The sequence below is a fragment of the Strongyloides ratti genome, scaffold srae_scaffold0000005, assembly GCF_001040885.1.
Source record: "Strongyloides ratti genome assembly S_ratti_ED321, scaffold srae_scaffold0000005".
Lineage (NCBI taxonomy): Eukaryota > Metazoa > Nematoda > Chromadorea > Rhabditida > Strongyloididae > Strongyloides > Strongyloides ratti.
The window spans coordinates 52,297-70,629 of record NW_020171523.1 but is presented as its reverse complement, the minus strand read 5'-3'; the positions used below and the strand labels follow the sequence as shown (position 1 = coordinate 70,629).

Sequence of the window (18,333 nt, the reverse complement as noted above, 5' to 3'; positions counted from 1 at the left end):
AAATCACTTGAAATAACAATTTTGGAGCAGATATTACTGATGCTACTTTTTTATCTTTATGCTGCATTATCTCAATGAAGAAATTATTTTTTGAAAAAATAAATGTGCTTATCGTTATCAGCATGTTTTTTTACATTAGAAACTTTTATTAAAAATTTAAATTTCAAAAATTACTTTTTAAAAGTCATTTCTCCTCTATATATATATAGGATTACTAATATATGATATGTAAATAAATAAAATAAATACTAATTGAAATAACAATTATTAATATATGAATATAAGCAATAAATAATTTTAACTGTAATTATGATAACATTTTCAATTATAATAATAAATAATTAACATTTCATAATCAACTATTCAATTAACAGTCTCCTAATTAACAACTAAATTTTTTTTGATAGAATTGAACTGATAAATAAGAAATAAAAAATATCTCAAGAAAGAAGTTATTTGAATTTTTTTTTATATTAATTAATACATTATAAAATAAATAATAAGTAGTTTATAACTAACATTTAAAAAAAAAAATGATTGAGAGATGTAACAAAAGAAAGAAAAAAACGGTTAAAGAACAATTATCATTCAAAAAGGTATTATAAAAAAGCAGTAAAATGAAAATTTTTTTTATTTAATAATTTTTATTATCAAAATTGAACCCTGATGTTTCTTTACACTTTGACATAATCAGACAAAGAGATAAGTTAATGATGCTATTAAATAATTTTTCTTTTTAGATTGATAATAACAATAATTTCTACTTCTGGACCAAGAACTGAAGCTGTAGTATTAAAATATTTTGCAAGTTTTATTAATAAAAATAATAAAATTTTTTTTTTAGTTTGATCTTAGGAATGAAAGAAAGATGAACCTGCTAAAAGTAAGAGTGTGTGAACGGTTTAAGGTTAGTGTAGTAAAATTTTTTTTTAATATTTTGGTTATTTTTAATTGTCTGTATTAATTGAGACAGATGTAAGAAACAGAGATATTTATATTAGTAGAACAGCTTTGGTTTCTTCATCTGAACCCACACGCACCTTATTTGCACTCATTAAAAATATTTTTTCAATTTAAAAGAAAGTAAAAAAGAAAAAAAATGGAAATTAATTAAATAAAATAATAATTTTTTTAATGTAATATTAATGTATTTTAATAAAACGTTTTTAATTGTCATCTTTAATTTTAGTAATAATTTTATATTTGTTATTATAATATTAAATAAGAATTGTAACATATTTATTTTATGCAATAAGATTTCTTTAAAAAAAAAAAAATTTATAATTTTTAAAATAATTTTTTGATATTAAGAATTATATATGAATAAAAGTATATAATTTTCCAACAAAAAAAGTAAAATAATATAAATATTTCTCCATAAATAAATAGGAATACAGTGTAATTAATGAAGAATTTTTATTATTTATTTAAAGTAATTTATAAGTATGAATTCTAAATAATTAAAAGATTCTTAAGAAGAAAAATAATTTATTTGATTTTCTGCATAAAAAAATGAAATGAATTTGAAGGATATCCAATAATAACCATGAAAACAATTTAAAAAATTTAGAATTTTAATAGGTGTTAAAGGTAAATAATAAAAATTTACTTGAAATAAATTAAAGATTTTTAGCTTGAACAAGAAATATTTTGAATGTCATTTAAAAAATATAATAATTTTAATTTATTTCTTAAGAATTAAATGTAAAAACGTTATAAAATAAACAATTTTAGTAGATTTTTATATAAATATAACATTGTACATACTCCCTTCTGTACTTCAAATAGAAACCTTTTATTTATAAGGTTAGTAATAAGATTACTGAATAAAATAAATAAAAATTGTAATTGATATATGAAAACTAATTTGTTTTCTTCATTTAGTTGTAGTTAATACTTTACAACAATAAATTTAAGGAGAAACATTTTCACAAATGATGATAAAAGTTATCATCATTCATTTTATCAATTAAAATATTTTATAACTTCAAAATAGATATTCATATCAGTAATTCGCGATTTACCTTATAATATATAATTCCCATAATAATTGTAATATGATTGTAAGGTATACAGTCCAATTATTGTAAAATTTATAATTTTAATAAAATTTAACTTGTTTGTTTAAAGGAAATAGGCAATTTAACTGGTTTTGCTGAAAATTTTAACAAGTTTAACGCGAGTTAATTGCAAATTACTATTATAAGTGTTAAGTTTTCATTCTGGATAGAAGTTTGGAGTTCAAGTTAGTGCAACTGATAGCTTTACTCAGTCAACTCCTTGAATCTATTCATATCTTAAATACTCAACTACTTCAATACACCAACATACTTGAAAAGAAGGAAAAAGATCGACTACCAATCTTACAACTCCGCCTATCAAAGCTTCGTAAAGACAAGGAATCATCCACATTACAATCTACGCACAACTTTTTCTCTACTGAATCTGAAATTACCGAACATATCCATAATCTCTCTGTCAACTTCCTATCTCCTCCTATTTCTCCGAACCAACAAACTTACCCTCACCACATGAATTCAAATTATCAATATACTTTAACAGTTACTCCATACTCTCATCTAAACAAATTTAAGAAGGTCTCCATTTTCCTGTCACAGTTAAAGGATGCTTTTATAATTGACAGAATCCAGAATCAATCAGTCAAATTTCCACTTTTTCGAAATAGGATTGCTGATCATACAATAGAAATTCTGCTTGAAGTTCAAACAGATAAAACTTTTGATCAGTATATCTCTCGTTTATCTGTTGTCTTTGATGATCACTACTTAACGAGTGATTTGGAAACACAATACTCTTATTTTAAGTTTATTTTTTTTAATGATCGTTTTGAAGAATCACTACGAGAATTTCATCGTCTTCATGAAAACCTTTTTTAAGATCTTTCTTTTACGTAAACTTCAAAGCATTTAGAAGAAAATTACTCGATCTTCTTACAACAAGAAGGAATTTATTTATGACAGTTCTTATATCTTCAGCATTTACAAATCAAACTCTTCCATTAGATATTTTACAATATCATGCAGCCAATAAACTACTTACAAAGAATCATAAAACAAAAGAAGCCTGTTCTTGATATTCAATTCCTGGTCAACAAGAAATAGAATGTCGTAGAAAATTAAATGGTTTTGCAAAGGAAAATTTTTCAAAAAATCATAGAAGTGATTCTATACCCTATTCTACAAATATAAAGAAAGAGATGAACACTAGTAAATTTAAGAAAACTCTTATTTACCCTTTAATTATAAAGGAAGTGAAAGTTAATGGAAATCTGATGAAAGACTTAGTTGATCCAAGATCTAATATTACCTGCCTGAGTCCTGATATTAAAGATCTAATATTACCTCCTCGTTCTCTAGAAACTTTCCACACAATTATTTCCAATGACCATTATCACATGACATGTTCTATCTTATATCCAGTAAATATTCAATTGGAAAATCAATCTTATACTTTGGAAAATATTTATGTAAAACCAGTGCCTTGTGAAAATTATAAATTACTTATTGGAATAGATTATCTTAAACCGGTTGGTGCAATTATCCATACTACAGATGGTTCTATTGATTTCGAACATCCACTGGACAAATTACAGATAAATAATGCCAAACTTGGTTCAGTCATTACAGATGTTGAATTTGAAAGAAAAATAAAGAATGTAATAAACCATTTGAATAATAAGTATATAAATAACATTTATCAATAAAAAAAGATTTTTATTTAAAATATAAATAAATGGATTGATAATTAAGAAAATATTTAAATCAGATTTTTTTGATAAATAAATAAATATTTCTACATTAAATAACAAAAAGACTTCTAAAATAAATAATTAATTATAATAAACAAAGATAAGAAAGAAGATTTATAAATAATTAAAAATATTTCTAATGAAAACTGATAAAGGTTCCAAATAAATAATAATAACCATTTAAAAAATTTTAACTAATAACTTGATCGCCAAAAAAATTTCTAATTAAGTAATTAACTGTTAATTATAATTTTACTTTAATTATTGATAAATTTAAATAGAAAAGAAATAAACATTAATAAAAACCACCGGAATTTGAAATTTGATAATATTTCTACAAAAAATTAATTAATTAACACATAAATTATAATTAATACATAAATAAACACCCCACAATAATATTTTTGCAATATTTGCTCAATTAACTAATTAATTAGCACTCATTTCTCCCTCATTTCTCCCAAATATCCTTCTACTCCACAATCAGATTGTTCTCAAAAATTTTGCAGAAAACTTTCAAATAAAACAAATTAAAAAAACATCCTAAAAGATTCATACAAATAAAAAATATTTTTATTAAGGATTCAAAAAATATAAACAAATAAATAAACAAATTAATTAATCTTTGTTGTTATAAAGTTTTATTCATTCTTAGAGGCAATATACACAAGGTAAAAACCAAGATTGAGGTTTTAAAGCATCACTTACTCTATTTATACCCTTATATGGTCACGCCTATACAACATCCTTTGTATAAGCTTCAAATAAAGCTGAAGGAAGTAGAATCAATAGGGAGTGATAAAAATAAAAAATTATTATGTTATTAAAAAAAATTTTTTTTTTCTTTTTTTTTGTTTCATTGAAAGTTATCTTGAAGTAGGAAAGTGTTATCGAAGCATGTTCTTAAGTTTTCTAATAATAATTTCTATAAGGAAGGAGGTTTTTGTAAAGTGCAGTCCGGCTAATTTCGTACTAAATAAAAGAAGGCCTGGTGGTATACAATTTGAAATAACGTATTTTTTTAAAAAAATTTCCATTACAAAAAAAGTTGTTTTTTTTTCGATTTCTTTAAGATGAAAATATGTGTTATTTTTCAGAAATTTCGGTACTTTGTGGTTTTAACTCCGCCATATACTGATTAAATAAAATTAACATAAAAAATTATTTTTTATTTGCATATTAAAATATTATATGATAATTTTTTAAAATTTTTATAAGTTATTAAAATAAAATAAAGTTTGATATTTGATTTTTTTAATGAAAAATGAATATAAATTAATGAAAAAAAGGTAATTGATATTTGATTTTAATAAATAATTTTATAAATAATAAAATTTGAATTTTTTTGGTAAAAAATAAGGAAAAAAAATAAAAAAAGTTATTTGATATTTGATTTGAATTAAAAATAATTTTTTTTTTTATAAACAATAATAATTCTTTTTTTTCCAGAGTTATGAATGTTTTAATACTTACAAAAATGATTTCTGATGAAGAAAAAGCAATAAAATATCTTCAAGAGTATAATCTACTTCCAACAGTAAGAAAACGTGAAAATAGACATTTTATGAAGCTAAATTTAACGAATCCAATAAGATGGCGTTGTAATTTAAAAAGTGGCCGCAAAGAGAGTGGAATAAGGGTGAATTTTTGGTTTGATGGAACCAAATTGCCATTACAAAAGACAATTTCATTCATTTATTATTGGGCTCATAAACAATCGTCTGTGGAAGATATGAAGAGGGAATTGGATCTGAATGCAGGTACAGTTGTTGCTTGGAACAGTTATTTAAGAGAAGTCTGCTTTTATATAGAGAAAAAGAAGGAAAATAAAATAGGAGGAAAAGGGTTAACAGTTGAAGTGGATGAAACCCTCTTTTCGCGAAGAAAATATAGTTGTAGCAGAATCCTACCGCAGCAATGGTGTTTTGGAGAAATTTGCAGGGAAACAAAGAAGTATTTTGTGGAGCCAGTTGCAAATAGAGCTTCTAAAATTCTAATAAAAGTTTTGAAAAGAAGAGTGGCTATAGAAACACTCATTATTTCTGATATGTGGAGAGACTATTCTCAAGTAAGTGATTCTGCGTATGAGCATTTGAAAGTGAATCACAAATATAACTTTGTGGATCCACTAACAATTGCTCATACCTAAGACATTGAAAAGGTTTGGAGATCTGTGAGAGAAAGGTCCAAAAGACAATGTGGAACACGGAAAAGCATGTTAGAAGGCTACATGTATGAATTTACATGGCAGCAAAAAAATAAAAAAAAAGAATTTGAGTCTATTTTGAGAGACATTCGTTTTTATTATGAATTTTTAAGTGAAAAATAAAATTTATTTTTTAACTTTTTTTAAACTTTTTTTTTAAGTTACAAAGAGGGATTGGATAAGAATCTCATCTCTCAAAATTTTATAAAAAAAGAAAACTTTTGAGGGGAGTTATGGGTATTTGAAAATGGCGGAGTTAAAACCACAAAGTACTGAAATTTCTATATAATGGCTCCATTTTCTATTATCTAAATTGCATCCATTTTTATGTTGTAAAATTTCAAATAATTGGATTTTATAATAATATTATTATTATTTTTTTCTTATTTCAGGTGTAATTATACTATTATTTCAAAAAAAATATTTATATATATTTCGTGATTTTTGAGTAAAATTGTCTCTTTTTGTTTTTTTTTTCTTGAAATGCTTAGTTGTAACGTTCGTCTATTCGTGTTTATTTTTTTCTCTTTCATGTTTTGTTTGTTAATAGTTATACATCTAATGTCGTGTTTTTTTTTTTTTATTTCCAAATCCATGTTGTCTATAGATGTTAATTTACAGATATCGATAAATAATTATCAAATTGGACTAATTATTAGTGGTGTATTTTTATTTCTATTCATGGTTTGCATATTTTTTGGACGTTGGAGACATCGCTAGTTCAAAAGGAGAGTAGAAGAATGAGGGTTCCCCCCTTATGCTCGCCCGCCTTCGTTGTGTGGAACTTATGGATCGTTGGAGGAAAAGATGCCTATAATAAAAGAAAGTAAGTGGTTTCAATTTATGATTACTTTTAAAATTTTTCTTTTTAGTAATTTGATTTTACTGTTCTAAACTTTTTGTGCTATGGTTACTTTATACGTTTTTGTTTACATTGTTGTTCTTATTAAATGTTAATGTTGTTGAATTGTTATTCAGTGTTGTTGTTGTGTATATATATTTTTTTTATTAAACGATAGCTATTAATTTATTTGTATTTGGAGTTATAACTTGTTATGGAGCTAATGATATTGATGTAAAAATTGAAAGGCATTTTCCATGTTCACCAAGTAGTGGCTAAGTAAAGAAAATACTTTAATAAAATTTCCATCATACAAATTTCCTGGTGTTAAATTTGAAGAAATAATTAATGCACAGGAAAATAAATGTTTCAAATTATCTGGTGGTAAAGTTGAGGTATTTGGTAAAGGTAATGATGGTAATAAAAAAATATTTTATTCATCGTGAAACAAGAATTGGTATTCATGGTAAACCAGAAAAATGTGTTAATGCAGATGGTGAAGGTTGTGAAGGTATTGGATCCAGTGTACATTGTGATATTTATAAAAATATGGGTGAAGCACTTAAAAATTTTGTTGAAGTTAAAGAGGTTGTATTTCAGGTCAAGAATGCAGTTATTATCTATTATATTTTTTTTTTTTGAATACATCAATAAAATGGTTATGATTAGTAGTTTATTATCATCCGTTCTGTTGTATCTCTTGTGGTAATTTACGTGGGGGTCCACGTTTCTTTGTACTAACAAGTGGTTTTTCTGTGTTTGGCAAAACTGTGGCGTTTTGCGGTGATGTTGTTGTTGTCATGCGTGGTCTGCCACGTCGTTTCATTATTGCTTTTTGTATTGTTTTTTCTGGGGTAATTGTTTCATTGTTGGTCGCTTTCTTCGGTCTCCCTCTCTGTTTCGTGGATGGAACGTCTACTATCGGTGTTGAGTCGGGTGCGATAGTTAGAGATATAATTAGCGTATTTGCTTTGGCAGAAGGTGTTGAGTAGCGTTTCAGGGCTAGCTTCAGTAAACGAGCATTTGTTTTGAATGCGGTTTCAATTTTTCTTTTTTTTGAGGATAATTTTTGTATTGCAATCAAGATAATCGAGTTGTTCTTTATCATTGAGAAACGATATATGGGAGAGGTACTAGAACATCGTTTTCGTGAAGGAGTGGAAGTGAGGTATCTGGTAAAAAAAATGGTCTATATATATATACAATTTTAATCCGTCTTTAGTGTTAATAATAGGGTCTATTATTAAAGTGCTCAGAGGTAATTACGTATAATTACCTAACAATGAATCAGACTATTCATTGGCGTATCTATTAAAATATGTTAATAAAAGGTATTGTAGTGGTCTTTAGAATGAGAACTAGTTAATTTAAAGATTACGAAGATGTAGTTAATGTAAAGTTGAATGTAATGAATAGATTAATTTCAATTTAATTTTCATAGTGAGTTTAGTGTCTAGACGATTGAATTATCAAACTTGTTATAGACTGATTATGCATTATTAAAATGTCGAGTGAAATTATAACTAATAATGTACTATTATCTGATAAGTCAAATAAAGAGTACAGTATCAATAGACGCGTGGATTTCGTAAGTAAATGTCTGTAAAGAAAAACCGGTCATTTTCATACTACAAATGGTGAATATACCTAATATTGTGAAATGTAAAGTGGAAATTGAATTATCTTATAAAGAAAGATAGTACAATATGCCAGAAAACATGCGCTACGTCTATTATCTAACGAAAACATGTTAACCACCGAGAGCTACCCGGACATGTAGACAATCTGCTGCAAGTGATCAAGTTGCTAAAAAGTTTCTAGACGAGCGGGAAACCAATGGCTTTCGAAAAAAGACTGTTAGTTTAATCATTTCTATCCAGTAATGGAAGGAAAAAAAGCATACGACTGTAGAGCATCTTATGTAGCGAGGATGCGAAGCAGGATAACTAGGAGTATTTGAGTCTTGATTGTCCTTTTCTTTGAATGTAAAAAAAAATTGAAAAATAGGGTGTTGGTAGTGGTGTAGCGGAGTACCGACTAGATCGGTGGAACCTCCATGTTATGATGTTTTATTCATTCTTTTAAGGTAGGGAACAATATACAAGACAAGACTGAGGTTTTTAATATCACTCACCCTATTTATACCCTTATATGGTCACGCCCGTATAACACATTCTAATACATAATAACCACCGAAATCCACATAAAAATAAAGAAAATTAAATAAATTAAAAAAATAATAAAATAACCATTAACCGCATTAAGAAAAAAAAATAAGCTATAAAAATTTATTTTACAATAAGATTGTCTCTGAAAACCAAAAAAAAATCTTCAACCTTTCCTCAGAGTCTTTTAATAGTCGCTAACGCTTTGCTATATTTCAGATTCTTAATATATTCCACCAAAAACTGTTAGATTTCTCAATATTTCTTCAAAAATAGGTTAATATATGAAAATCAGTTATAAAAAGACATTTATTATTTAATTTCTATATAAATTTAACCAGAAATTTGACTTTAATTTAAAGAATTTAGTTAATTTTAATACAATTAGTAAAATTTTTTAAAATTATTGGACTTATTACCCTTACAATTAAACACATATATAATAAATATCATCCTTTAAAACTAAATAACTTTCTTATCAATTTTAATATTATTTATACTCTCTTTAATTCATCATTTTTTGATTTTCTCAATTTCTATTAACTTTTTTATTAGATTTTCTTAATGCAAGAATAGTTGTAGGAAATTTATCGTTATCGAATATTTTATAAAATTAAACCTGTAATCATGTGTTTAAAATATTTTATGTAAGAAATTTTATCAATTTATTATTTTTATAATTTATATGTTTGATTATAAGCTTGCTTTTTTTCTTGTATACATAAATATATTTTATTATTTTAAATTAAATTGCTGCTTTTATCTATCATTTACATTTTTAATATTAATTAATATATTAGAGTTTTAAATAATAAAAAATAGAATTTATATTAAATTATAATAGTTTTTTTTTACAGACATGGAATCTAATCATTTAAATATTATGAAAGAAATTATTGATAATAATGATAATAATAGCAAAAGTACGAAAACTTGAATCTGCTGATATTTTAGAAAATGTTAATGATACTATTAATAATAATATTGCTTTTGAAGAAGATAAAAAAACTTACAAAACTTTGATTTTTTAGATATTGTAGAAAACTATCAAAAAATTTTTAATGAATATACTATGGATTTGAAGGAATATGTTAAAGAACTTTTCGATGATAATTGTTTTAGTGATGTTTATATAGATTCAAAAATTCCAAAAATTTATCTTCAAAAAAATATGTTTAAAAATTTTAATGTTGATATTTAAAATAGAACAATTTGTCTTTCTCAAAAACTTTTGAAATTATTGAGAAAATTTTAAAAAGTGATAATAATAACATGATTAAAATTGAAAAACATATTTTAAATAGAGCTGTTAAACATTTCCTTCTTTGTTAATATGAAAATTTTAATTATGTTGAATTTTTAAAAAATATTTTTCAATAGCTTTTAAAAATTCTTGATAAATGTATATCATATTCTATAAGATACGCGTCGTGGGTGTCAACGCCCACGAAATAATGAAGGAAATAAATTTTAATATAAATATGTTAACTATTTATTTAGCATTAAAAGTAGACAATCAAAACAAGAACTACCTCATCCTCAATGAGGATGATGTTTATATACATATGCCTGGAAGCGTTGCTTCCAACATCCTCTCAAAAAGCATTAAGGTAATGTTTTAAAATGGTCATATGGATATATAAAAACAAAACAAAACTAAACTAAACAATAAAAAAGCTAAATGAATTTGATTAAAAATTAGCATAAAAAAACAATCAAAACAATAAAAATAATAAAAATTACTAACAAATAATAGCAATGGCCACTGGAATAATAAGATTTCTACAAAAAACGTGTTCTACAGCGAAAGCTTGTAATGTTGAAGTAAGGTATACGTCCCAAAAAAATTTTTTTCATTTTATGCCAAATAAATTATAATGAAGAATTATTATAATGTTATGTTATTTTCGTGTAGTTTTTGTATTTATTTCTATTTTTTTCGTGTTATTGTTGTGTTTTAGTTATTTATTTCGCGTTTGCCTGTTTTTTTTTTTTGTTTATTTTTCTTTATGTTGTTAATTGTTATAAAGTTACTTAGAGGTTTGTTGTTATTTATTGTCTCTGTCTATTTTTAGTGTTATTTGTTGTAGTCGTAAGTTCAATGTCACAATATTAGTCGCAAACAGGTATGTTGTAAAAACGATAAAAATAAGATAAAATAAAAGTAGGGAAAAAATAAAATAATAATAAACAAGTGTTGCAGAATAAGTATTAAGTCGCAAAAAAAAAAGTATCATAACAATAAAAATGAAACACAAAAAAGTAACATTTAAAGGTGAAGAAAGAAAAAAGAAAAAAAAATTAGAAAATAAACCAAAAAACATAAATAATTAGTGAAGTGGATTATTATAGTGTATGGATTTTATCAGGTCATTTGAAAAGTTTTGAGCCTAAGGCATTAGTCATTAAAAAATAAAACCAATATAAAGCCTATCTTAAAGAGAAACTTCTTTTATCACTATAAAAAAAAACCCTAACTGATAAGACAATTTTTTTTATCAGCTATTGATATTTAAAACCATTCGATTTTGAAATATTTTCTACTATAAACAATAAGCGTGCTTATACGTTTTTTAACTTTATTGTCAAAAATCTTAAGTTTGGGCTACGAATTATTGCCACATCCACCCTATTCTCTAGATTTAGCTTCATCTGACTTTTATTTGTTTTCTAGATTCAAAAAATTTTTAAGTGGAGGAGATTTTCATCAATTGAAGAGCTTCCAAAAACCGTAGATGGCTATTTTGAAGGTCTTGAAGAAAATCACTTCAAAGAGGGTATAGAAGCCATGGAATCTAGATGAAAAAAAAGCATTAAGCTTAAGGGGGATAACGTCAAATAATGTCGGTATTATTAGAGAAAAATATTAACTCCATCATAGTGAGGCTCAAAACTTTTCAAATGCCCTGATAATATACTATGAGAGTATATCAATGATCTGACCAAAAATTATAGAAAATCATGTGAAAATGAAAATTATTGGTGATCTTACAAAAAAAATTTAGAAATTCATTGAAAAAAATGAATATATTAAGGATCTTACCAAAAATTATAGAAATTCAGATAAAAAAAAAATTATTGGTAATCTTACAAAAAAAAAGTTTTAGAATGTCATATAAAATGAAAATATACTAATTATCTGATCAAAAGGAAAGGAATTCATTCAAGATGAAAACATTTCGTGATCATACAAAAATTTTAGAAGTTCATATAGAAATGAAAGTTTTCTAAAGCTCTTACTCCAAGAATGGTTGAAAGATTCATATAATAGAGCAATAATTTGGAGAGATATCAATATTTTTGTTTTTAGTATGGGGACTTAATATATATAGATAAAACTTACGGTTTCATAGTGTGGGTAGCGGTTTCGTAACGGTGGAACCCCCATGTCAACTATTTATTTAGCATTAAAAGTAGACAATCAAAACAAGAACTACCTCATCCTCAATAAAGATGAGGTTTATATACATATGCCTGAAGGCGTTGTCTCCAACAAATAGTCTTAATTTTTAACAATATTATTCATTCCTTTGATCCCTTCGTATCCCTTTGTTTATTCTTTCAATAAGTTCTATGACGCTAACTTTTGTAATTTTATTGCTAGCTATCTCCATTCGGAGATAGTAGCCGAACAAGGAGCCTCAGCTGAACCAAAACAGGTGGCCATAAAGAGGTTCCACCGAGATATACAGAAACCGCTACAAATGTTAAGAATCATGAAGATAAAAATAGTCTAGCTGTGAAAAAGATATGAAGAGCCCTTCGTGAAAAGAATCAGAGGCCCCTCCGACTCAGCGGCCGTGAGAAGCGAAGGGCGGGGACTATCAATAAGACATGCCGTGGGCATTGGAAAATGTATGAATATTGCTATATTATGTTTATTGTTATTAAAGAATGTAGTGGGTGTAAAAAGAAAAGCGTAGAGAGGATAATAGAAACTTGCATAATTTTCTGGATGCTTAAGTGTTGTTAATAATAAATTGTTTTGTTTATTCTTTCAATAAGTTCTATGACGCTAACTTTTGTAATTTTATTGCTAGCTATCCCCATTCGGAGATAGTAGCCGAACAAGAAACTTCGGCCGAACCAAAACAGGTGGCCATAAGGTACGCCATCTTTGTGCTTCTTAATTTGGTTGTAAAATCTTCAGAAATAAGCCAACAATATAAAATTAAATTTTCAGAAATGAAAGTAAAACTTTTACATAATATTATTATGTCTCAATTTGTTAAATCGCCACAAAAAATATTTGATAAAGAAATTACATTAAAAATAGAATTAGGATTTAGAATAATTGTTAAAAATTTTATGGATTATTTCTGTGAATCAAATAAAAATGTAAGATTCAACGATTCAAGTGTTTATCTTTTTATAACTTATTTTTCTGACAGTGGAACTTATATGATTGGTATTATGCATCAAATGTTTGCAAACTATAATCAAAGGCGTGCTTTAAATAATTAAAGAGCAAGACGATATGCAACTGTTATTCATTATTCATTACCACAGTTTAATTAGTTGATTAATCCATGTGAAATTAAATTTTTATTAAATGACGAGAGATTTATTGATTTTATCAAAAAAATTACAAGAAGGACAACAAATTTTTTTTCCCTATTGTGATTGAGCAATAAGAAAGAAAAAAGCTATGTGATGAAAATATGGATGATTTTAAGTTATATAAATGTGGTTAAATTATAAGTAATGATTCAGTTAATTCTTTTTTGATATATTTTAATGTTTTTATATTTTTAGAGTCAAAGCATCAGTTTATTTTATATAAATTACTTGAAATCCGTCAGAAAATTGAAAAAAAGAGGAACTCTTCAGACACATTTAACAAGGAAACTACTATGGAGCCATATAAATTACTGGTAAGGCTCCTAAAGACAATAGTATCTGTAAATGTTAAGTGGTGAAATAAGTGCTGAACAAAATAACATTTATCAACAAATAAAAGATATATTAGTTACCCGATTTGGTAAAATAAGTGAAGGTGTTATTGGTGAAACTTGGGAATTAGTTATAGCAAAAAAGTGGGATCCAGTTAGTAAAATTTTTCAAATTTGTCAATACGCAGATAAGTTACGTGTTGAGCTTAATTCAACGTTTGAAGAAGAAAAATCTGCAAACGTATATAATAATAATTTAATAGAACAAGAAAATATCATCAAAAAATTTGAAAAATTGATGGCATTAAATTAAAGCAAGATGACCAATCACTATGTAAAAGATATTCCGATCTTTGATTTAAAGCAGATAGATGCTGCGACATGGATCTATCAAGCTGAATGTGCTTTTAAATTAGATAAGGTACTTGAAGAAGAAAAACTTGACATATTGTTATTTAAATTAAATTTACAAGTAGTCAAAGAAATCAGAAAATTAAATATTGATAATTTAGAAGATCTGTTAGATTATTTGAAAGAAACTATAATGATTCTTATGATAGAGAGTATGCTTTAAGAAGATAAATATGTTTTAAAATTAAAACAGATTCTGTAGAAAATCTTGAACAATCACTTCTGAAGTTGGCTAGTTTTGTTAAAACTGCACACCCAAAGTTGGATGAAGAAGAAGTTAGTTATGAAATACATACTAGAATTATCACTTTAATTCATCATAATAAAATGTTAGCAAATGTAGTTGGGTTTTCTTTAGGTAATAGATCAATTAGAGATCTTATAACAGAAATGTGTACGGCCTTGGCAATGGATAAAATCAATAAAAATGTTAAAAATAAAGGAATCACTCATATACCTTTTTCTTCAAATGAAATTAAATCATGTAATTTTTGCAAAAAAGTGGGTCATGTGGAATCACAATGCAAAAAGAAAACTAATTCTTGTTTTAAATGTGGTTCTTTGAATCATAAAATAGGTTCCTGTTCTAGCAATGATTCTGATAAGAAAAAAACATCTATTTCCAAAGTCGAATGCAATAATATTACAGTTACTTCTGATAAAAAAAATAATAAGCAATTGAAAATGAATAAAATTTTAAAGTGTGGAACGAGAAATGCTATTGATTTTATAGTTCCAATACATTTTGTAAATGATATTACAGTATTGTCTATGCTTGATTCTGATGCAGAAAAATCTTTAATGTCTGAATCTCTTTATTTCAAACTTGATGCTTGTCTTAATCCTGTTAATGTTTTAATATCATGTGCGAATAAGTCTGCTATTACTTATCTTGGTGAATCTGTATTGCGTGTTAAAATTGGTCCGTTATTACATGACGCAACATTCTTTATTGTCAAACATTCTGAAATTCCGTCTGATAAATTTACTTGTTTACTTGGTAGAGATTTTCTTTCTCAAATAAAAGAAATTTTAGATTATGAATTGGGAGAATTAACTATGAAAGGTTGTTAAATTCCTCTTTTTGAATATCCTTGTTATCAAATAAATAATATTATTTCTGAAGATTTTGGTTGCTATGATTTTGAAGATGATATTATTGGTAAGTGTATACATGAAGCTCCTTCTATAATTGTAAAAGGAGAAATTCCAAAATTTGAAAAATATGAAGTTCCGATTAGTTGACAAACTCCAGTACATGAAATCATCTTATCTTGGTTAAAAAATTATGTAATACATGAAGTGAAAATTTTAAAAATCATTCTGAATTTAACAACTGCTAGTAAACCAGATGGAACAATTCGACTTTGTATTGATTCACGTCCATTGAATTATCATCTTGAAAATTTTAATTATTATGTGCCAATTTTTAAGAATGTTGTTTATAAGCTAGCTAATTCTGAATGGTTTACATTAATTGATATTAAACAATTCCTCTTGCAGATTCCGTTACCTAGTGACAGTCAAAATTTAATTTTTTTTAGGGACCCAAAAACCAATATTTTATATGCTTTCAAAAGAATGCCTTATGGTCTTAAACCAACAACAGCTATATGTCAAAGAATATTGGATCTTATTTTAAAGGGTGAGGAAGAAAATGTTATCATTTATGTTGATGATATCTTGGTACTTTCTATTGGTCCTCAATCTTATCACTTGGATATTGTTAATATAATAATATTAAAATTGGAAAATGCAGGTCTAGTTTTGAACAAAAAGAAATGTTCTATTGGTAACAAACAAACTAAATATCTTAGTCACATTATTGAAAAAGGAAAATATTATCGTTGTGAAACTTCAACTAAATCCATTGTTGAATATCCTCGTCCGAAAAGCATGAAATCAATTAAACGTTTTCTAAGCAAGTTAAATTTTTTCAGATCATTTTTACCAAACATTGCTTCAATAGAACAACTTTTAACTCGTCCTCAATCTTATTCTTGAGAAGAACCTCAAAAAGAAGCTTTCAACAAAGCTAAAGAATTACTCAAAAAGGCTGTTTTACGTATTCCTGATGTTTCTAAAAAATTTTACTTATATACTGATGCATCAGCAGATGCATTTGCTGGAAACTTGGACAGTTAAATGAAGAAAAGAAATTTCAACCTTTAGATACTACAGCAAAAGAAGAGAAAAATTAACAAGAACTGAACCAGCTTTGTATACTGAGTTAAAGTCAATTTTGAAAAGTTTGCGTTTCTTTCATCATTGGATTTTTGGACATGAAATTATAATTTATAGTGATCATAAACCATTAAAGAATGTACTTGAATCTCGACCTCCTGCTTCTGATCATATGTCACGTTATATTATGGCAATTAATGAATATCATCCGAAAATTGAATACGTTTCAGGTAAGAACAATCAAGAGCCTAAAATACCTCTTGCTCCTATTGATATTAACCAACCTGTTACTCATGAAGTTAACCAAACAAGAACTGACAACATTGTTAATCAAGCTGTTGGTGATTTATTAAATGATGAAAATACTAGTCTCAAAGAAGTTTTTGATCAGATTGTAACTAATTATTTTGATAAGAAGACTTCTTTACCAAAGCAAAACTTAATGGATTTAATAAATGATTATAAGGTTGAATTGTTTGTTCCAGAACAATTTTTGGGTGTACTACTAAAAAATTACAAGGATTCAGAGATGGAAAAAACATTTGATTATTGCATTGTCGAACTTATAGTCATATCAATAAATCTTGGAACTAACCCTAGTAAAATTAAAACTCGTGTTAAGGAATCAAGGAAAGAGCATGTAAGCAAATTGTTGGCAAGTTTTAATGTACAGCAAAAGATTGTGGATAGAAATCCAAAAACTGTTATCCTTTCTAGAATACAAAAGTTGTTTCCACTTATTAGTTATAAAATATTTTCTTATTCTGGCAACAAAATAGTTCGCGAAAACCATTAATGGAAATTCAAGATAAATGTTGATACCAATCTCAAGATCTTTTTTAAACCAGTTGTGTCAGGACTTATGCCTATGGAGATGACTTATGTAAAGCTTCAAAACGCAGGTATTATGTCAATGTTAGTAATGTCAACAGTGTTCGATAATACACTCTTTATAAAGTTAAAGAACAAAACATTTCTCTCAAACAAGATTGGATTTAGACCGTTAAGTAAGTATGATATTTCTTTAGATGAAGAAGATAGAATTGAAGTAAGCTTGGGAGACTTGAAACCAAGTATCAAACAAGATTTTGTAAAATTGTTGTCTACAGAGGTAAGAGATTTGCAAAATCACAAGTTAAATCAGAAACGTTGTGGTGTTCCAAAGCAATTTAGTGAAAATGAAAAAGTTTTGGTAAAGAATGTTTTCAAAAAGTCAAAATTTGATAAGGAATATCTCCGGGTGTAATCGAAAAAGTTCTGCAGCAGGATAAATTATTTCAAATCAGAATTGAAAATAGAGATAACAGAGGTAGAAAGCGTCAAGTGGCTTCTATGTTTTTGAAGAAAATAACTTAAAAGGGGAGGATGTGATTGAGTAATAAGAAAGAAAAAAGCTATGTAATGAAAATTTGAATGATTTTAAGTTATATAAATATGGTTAAATTATAAGTAATGATTCAGTTAATTCTTTTTTGATATATTGTAATATTTTATATTTTTAGGTTCAAAGTACCAGTTGATTTTATATAAATTACTCTATAATAAAAAGAAAATCATTCAGTGCTTATAATGTTCATTGTGAAATAGTATTTGTTTTTCTTGCATTAATCGAAATTGTTTCATTAATTGGTAAAGATACGTTAAAACTATTCAAATTGCATGTTTTTGCAGTGACGTTTAAATGTGGTCTAATATTTCCAATCAAATTATATTTTATAAAAAGATTATGACCCTTTCACGAATGAATGCCATTTTTGCAACAAATATGATTGTGTTATAAATTCTAATATGAGTAGCATATCATGTCAATCTTAGATGAAAATTTTAAATTGTCATGCATTTTTATCTATAAATATGAACAGAAT

The 18,333-nt window shown here is 26.0% G+C and overlaps 7 protein-coding genes across 7 annotated transcripts; 6 read left to right on the top strand and 1 right to left on the bottom strand.

The window, feature by feature from the left end:
• Positions 1–2,974: 2,974 nt before the first annotated feature.
• Positions 2,975–3,724, top strand: SRAE_0000062500 (Aspartic peptidase domain-containing protein; the record flags this gene model as incomplete). The annotated part of the gene is made up of 2 exons (XM_024646540.1): positions 2,975–3,086; positions 3,273–3,724. 2 exons carry the CDS (start codon positions 2,975–2,977, stop codon positions 3,722–3,724), a joined length of 564 nt encoding a protein of 187 aa, XP_024500712.1.
• A 1,522-nt stretch (positions 3,725–5,246) lies between these two features.
• Positions 5,247–5,918, top strand: SRAE_0000062400 (Transposase, ISXO2-like domain-containing protein; the record flags this gene model as incomplete). The annotated part of the gene is made up of 1 exon (XM_024646539.1): positions 5,247–5,918. The coding sequence occupies one exon, from the start codon at positions 5,247–5,249 to the stop codon at positions 5,916–5,918; it is 672 nt and encodes a 223-aa protein (XP_024500711.1).
• A 1,309-nt stretch (positions 5,919–7,227) lies between these two features.
• On the top strand, positions 7,228–7,458 carry SRAE_0000062300 (Hypothetical protein; the record flags this gene model as incomplete). The annotated part of the gene is made up of 1 exon (XM_024646538.1): positions 7,228–7,458. One exon carries the CDS (start codon positions 7,228–7,230, stop codon positions 7,456–7,458), a length of 231 nt encoding a protein of 76 aa, XP_024500710.1.
• Positions 7,459–7,495: 37 nt separating this feature from the next.
• On the bottom strand, positions 7,496–7,924 carry SRAE_0000062200 (Hypothetical protein; the record flags this gene model as incomplete). The annotated part of the gene is made up of 1 exon (XM_024646537.1): positions 7,496–7,924. The coding sequence occupies one exon, from the start codon at positions 7,922–7,924 to the stop codon at positions 7,496–7,498; it is 429 nt and encodes a 142-aa protein (XP_024500709.1).
• A 5,272-nt stretch (positions 7,925–13,196) lies between these two features.
• On the top strand, positions 13,197–13,445 carry SRAE_0000062150 (Hypothetical protein; the record flags this gene model as incomplete). Its single annotated transcript, XM_024646536.1, has 1 exon — positions 13,197–13,445. One exon carries the CDS (start codon positions 13,197–13,199, stop codon positions 13,443–13,445), a length of 249 nt encoding a protein of 82 aa, XP_024500708.1.
• A 441-nt stretch (positions 13,446–13,886) lies between these two features.
• On the top strand, positions 13,887–15,358 carry SRAE_0000062100 (Zinc finger, CCHC-type domain and Aspartic peptidase domain-containing protein; the record flags this gene model as incomplete). Its single annotated transcript, XM_024646535.1, has 3 exons — positions 13,887–14,114; positions 14,238–14,436; positions 14,487–15,358. 3 exons carry the CDS (start codon positions 13,887–13,889, stop codon positions 15,356–15,358), a joined length of 1,299 nt encoding a protein of 432 aa, XP_024500707.1.
• Positions 15,359–15,635: 277 nt separating this feature from the next.
• Positions 15,636–17,714, top strand: SRAE_0000062000 (Reverse transcriptase domain-containing protein; the record flags this gene model as incomplete). Its single annotated transcript, XM_024646534.1, has 4 exons — positions 15,636–15,665; positions 15,719–16,209; positions 16,586–17,108; positions 17,358–17,714. The coding sequence occupies 4 exons, from the start codon at positions 15,636–15,638 to the stop codon at positions 17,712–17,714; spliced, it is 1,401 nt and encodes a 466-aa protein (XP_024500706.1).
• Positions 17,715–18,333: the final 619 nt, after the last annotated feature.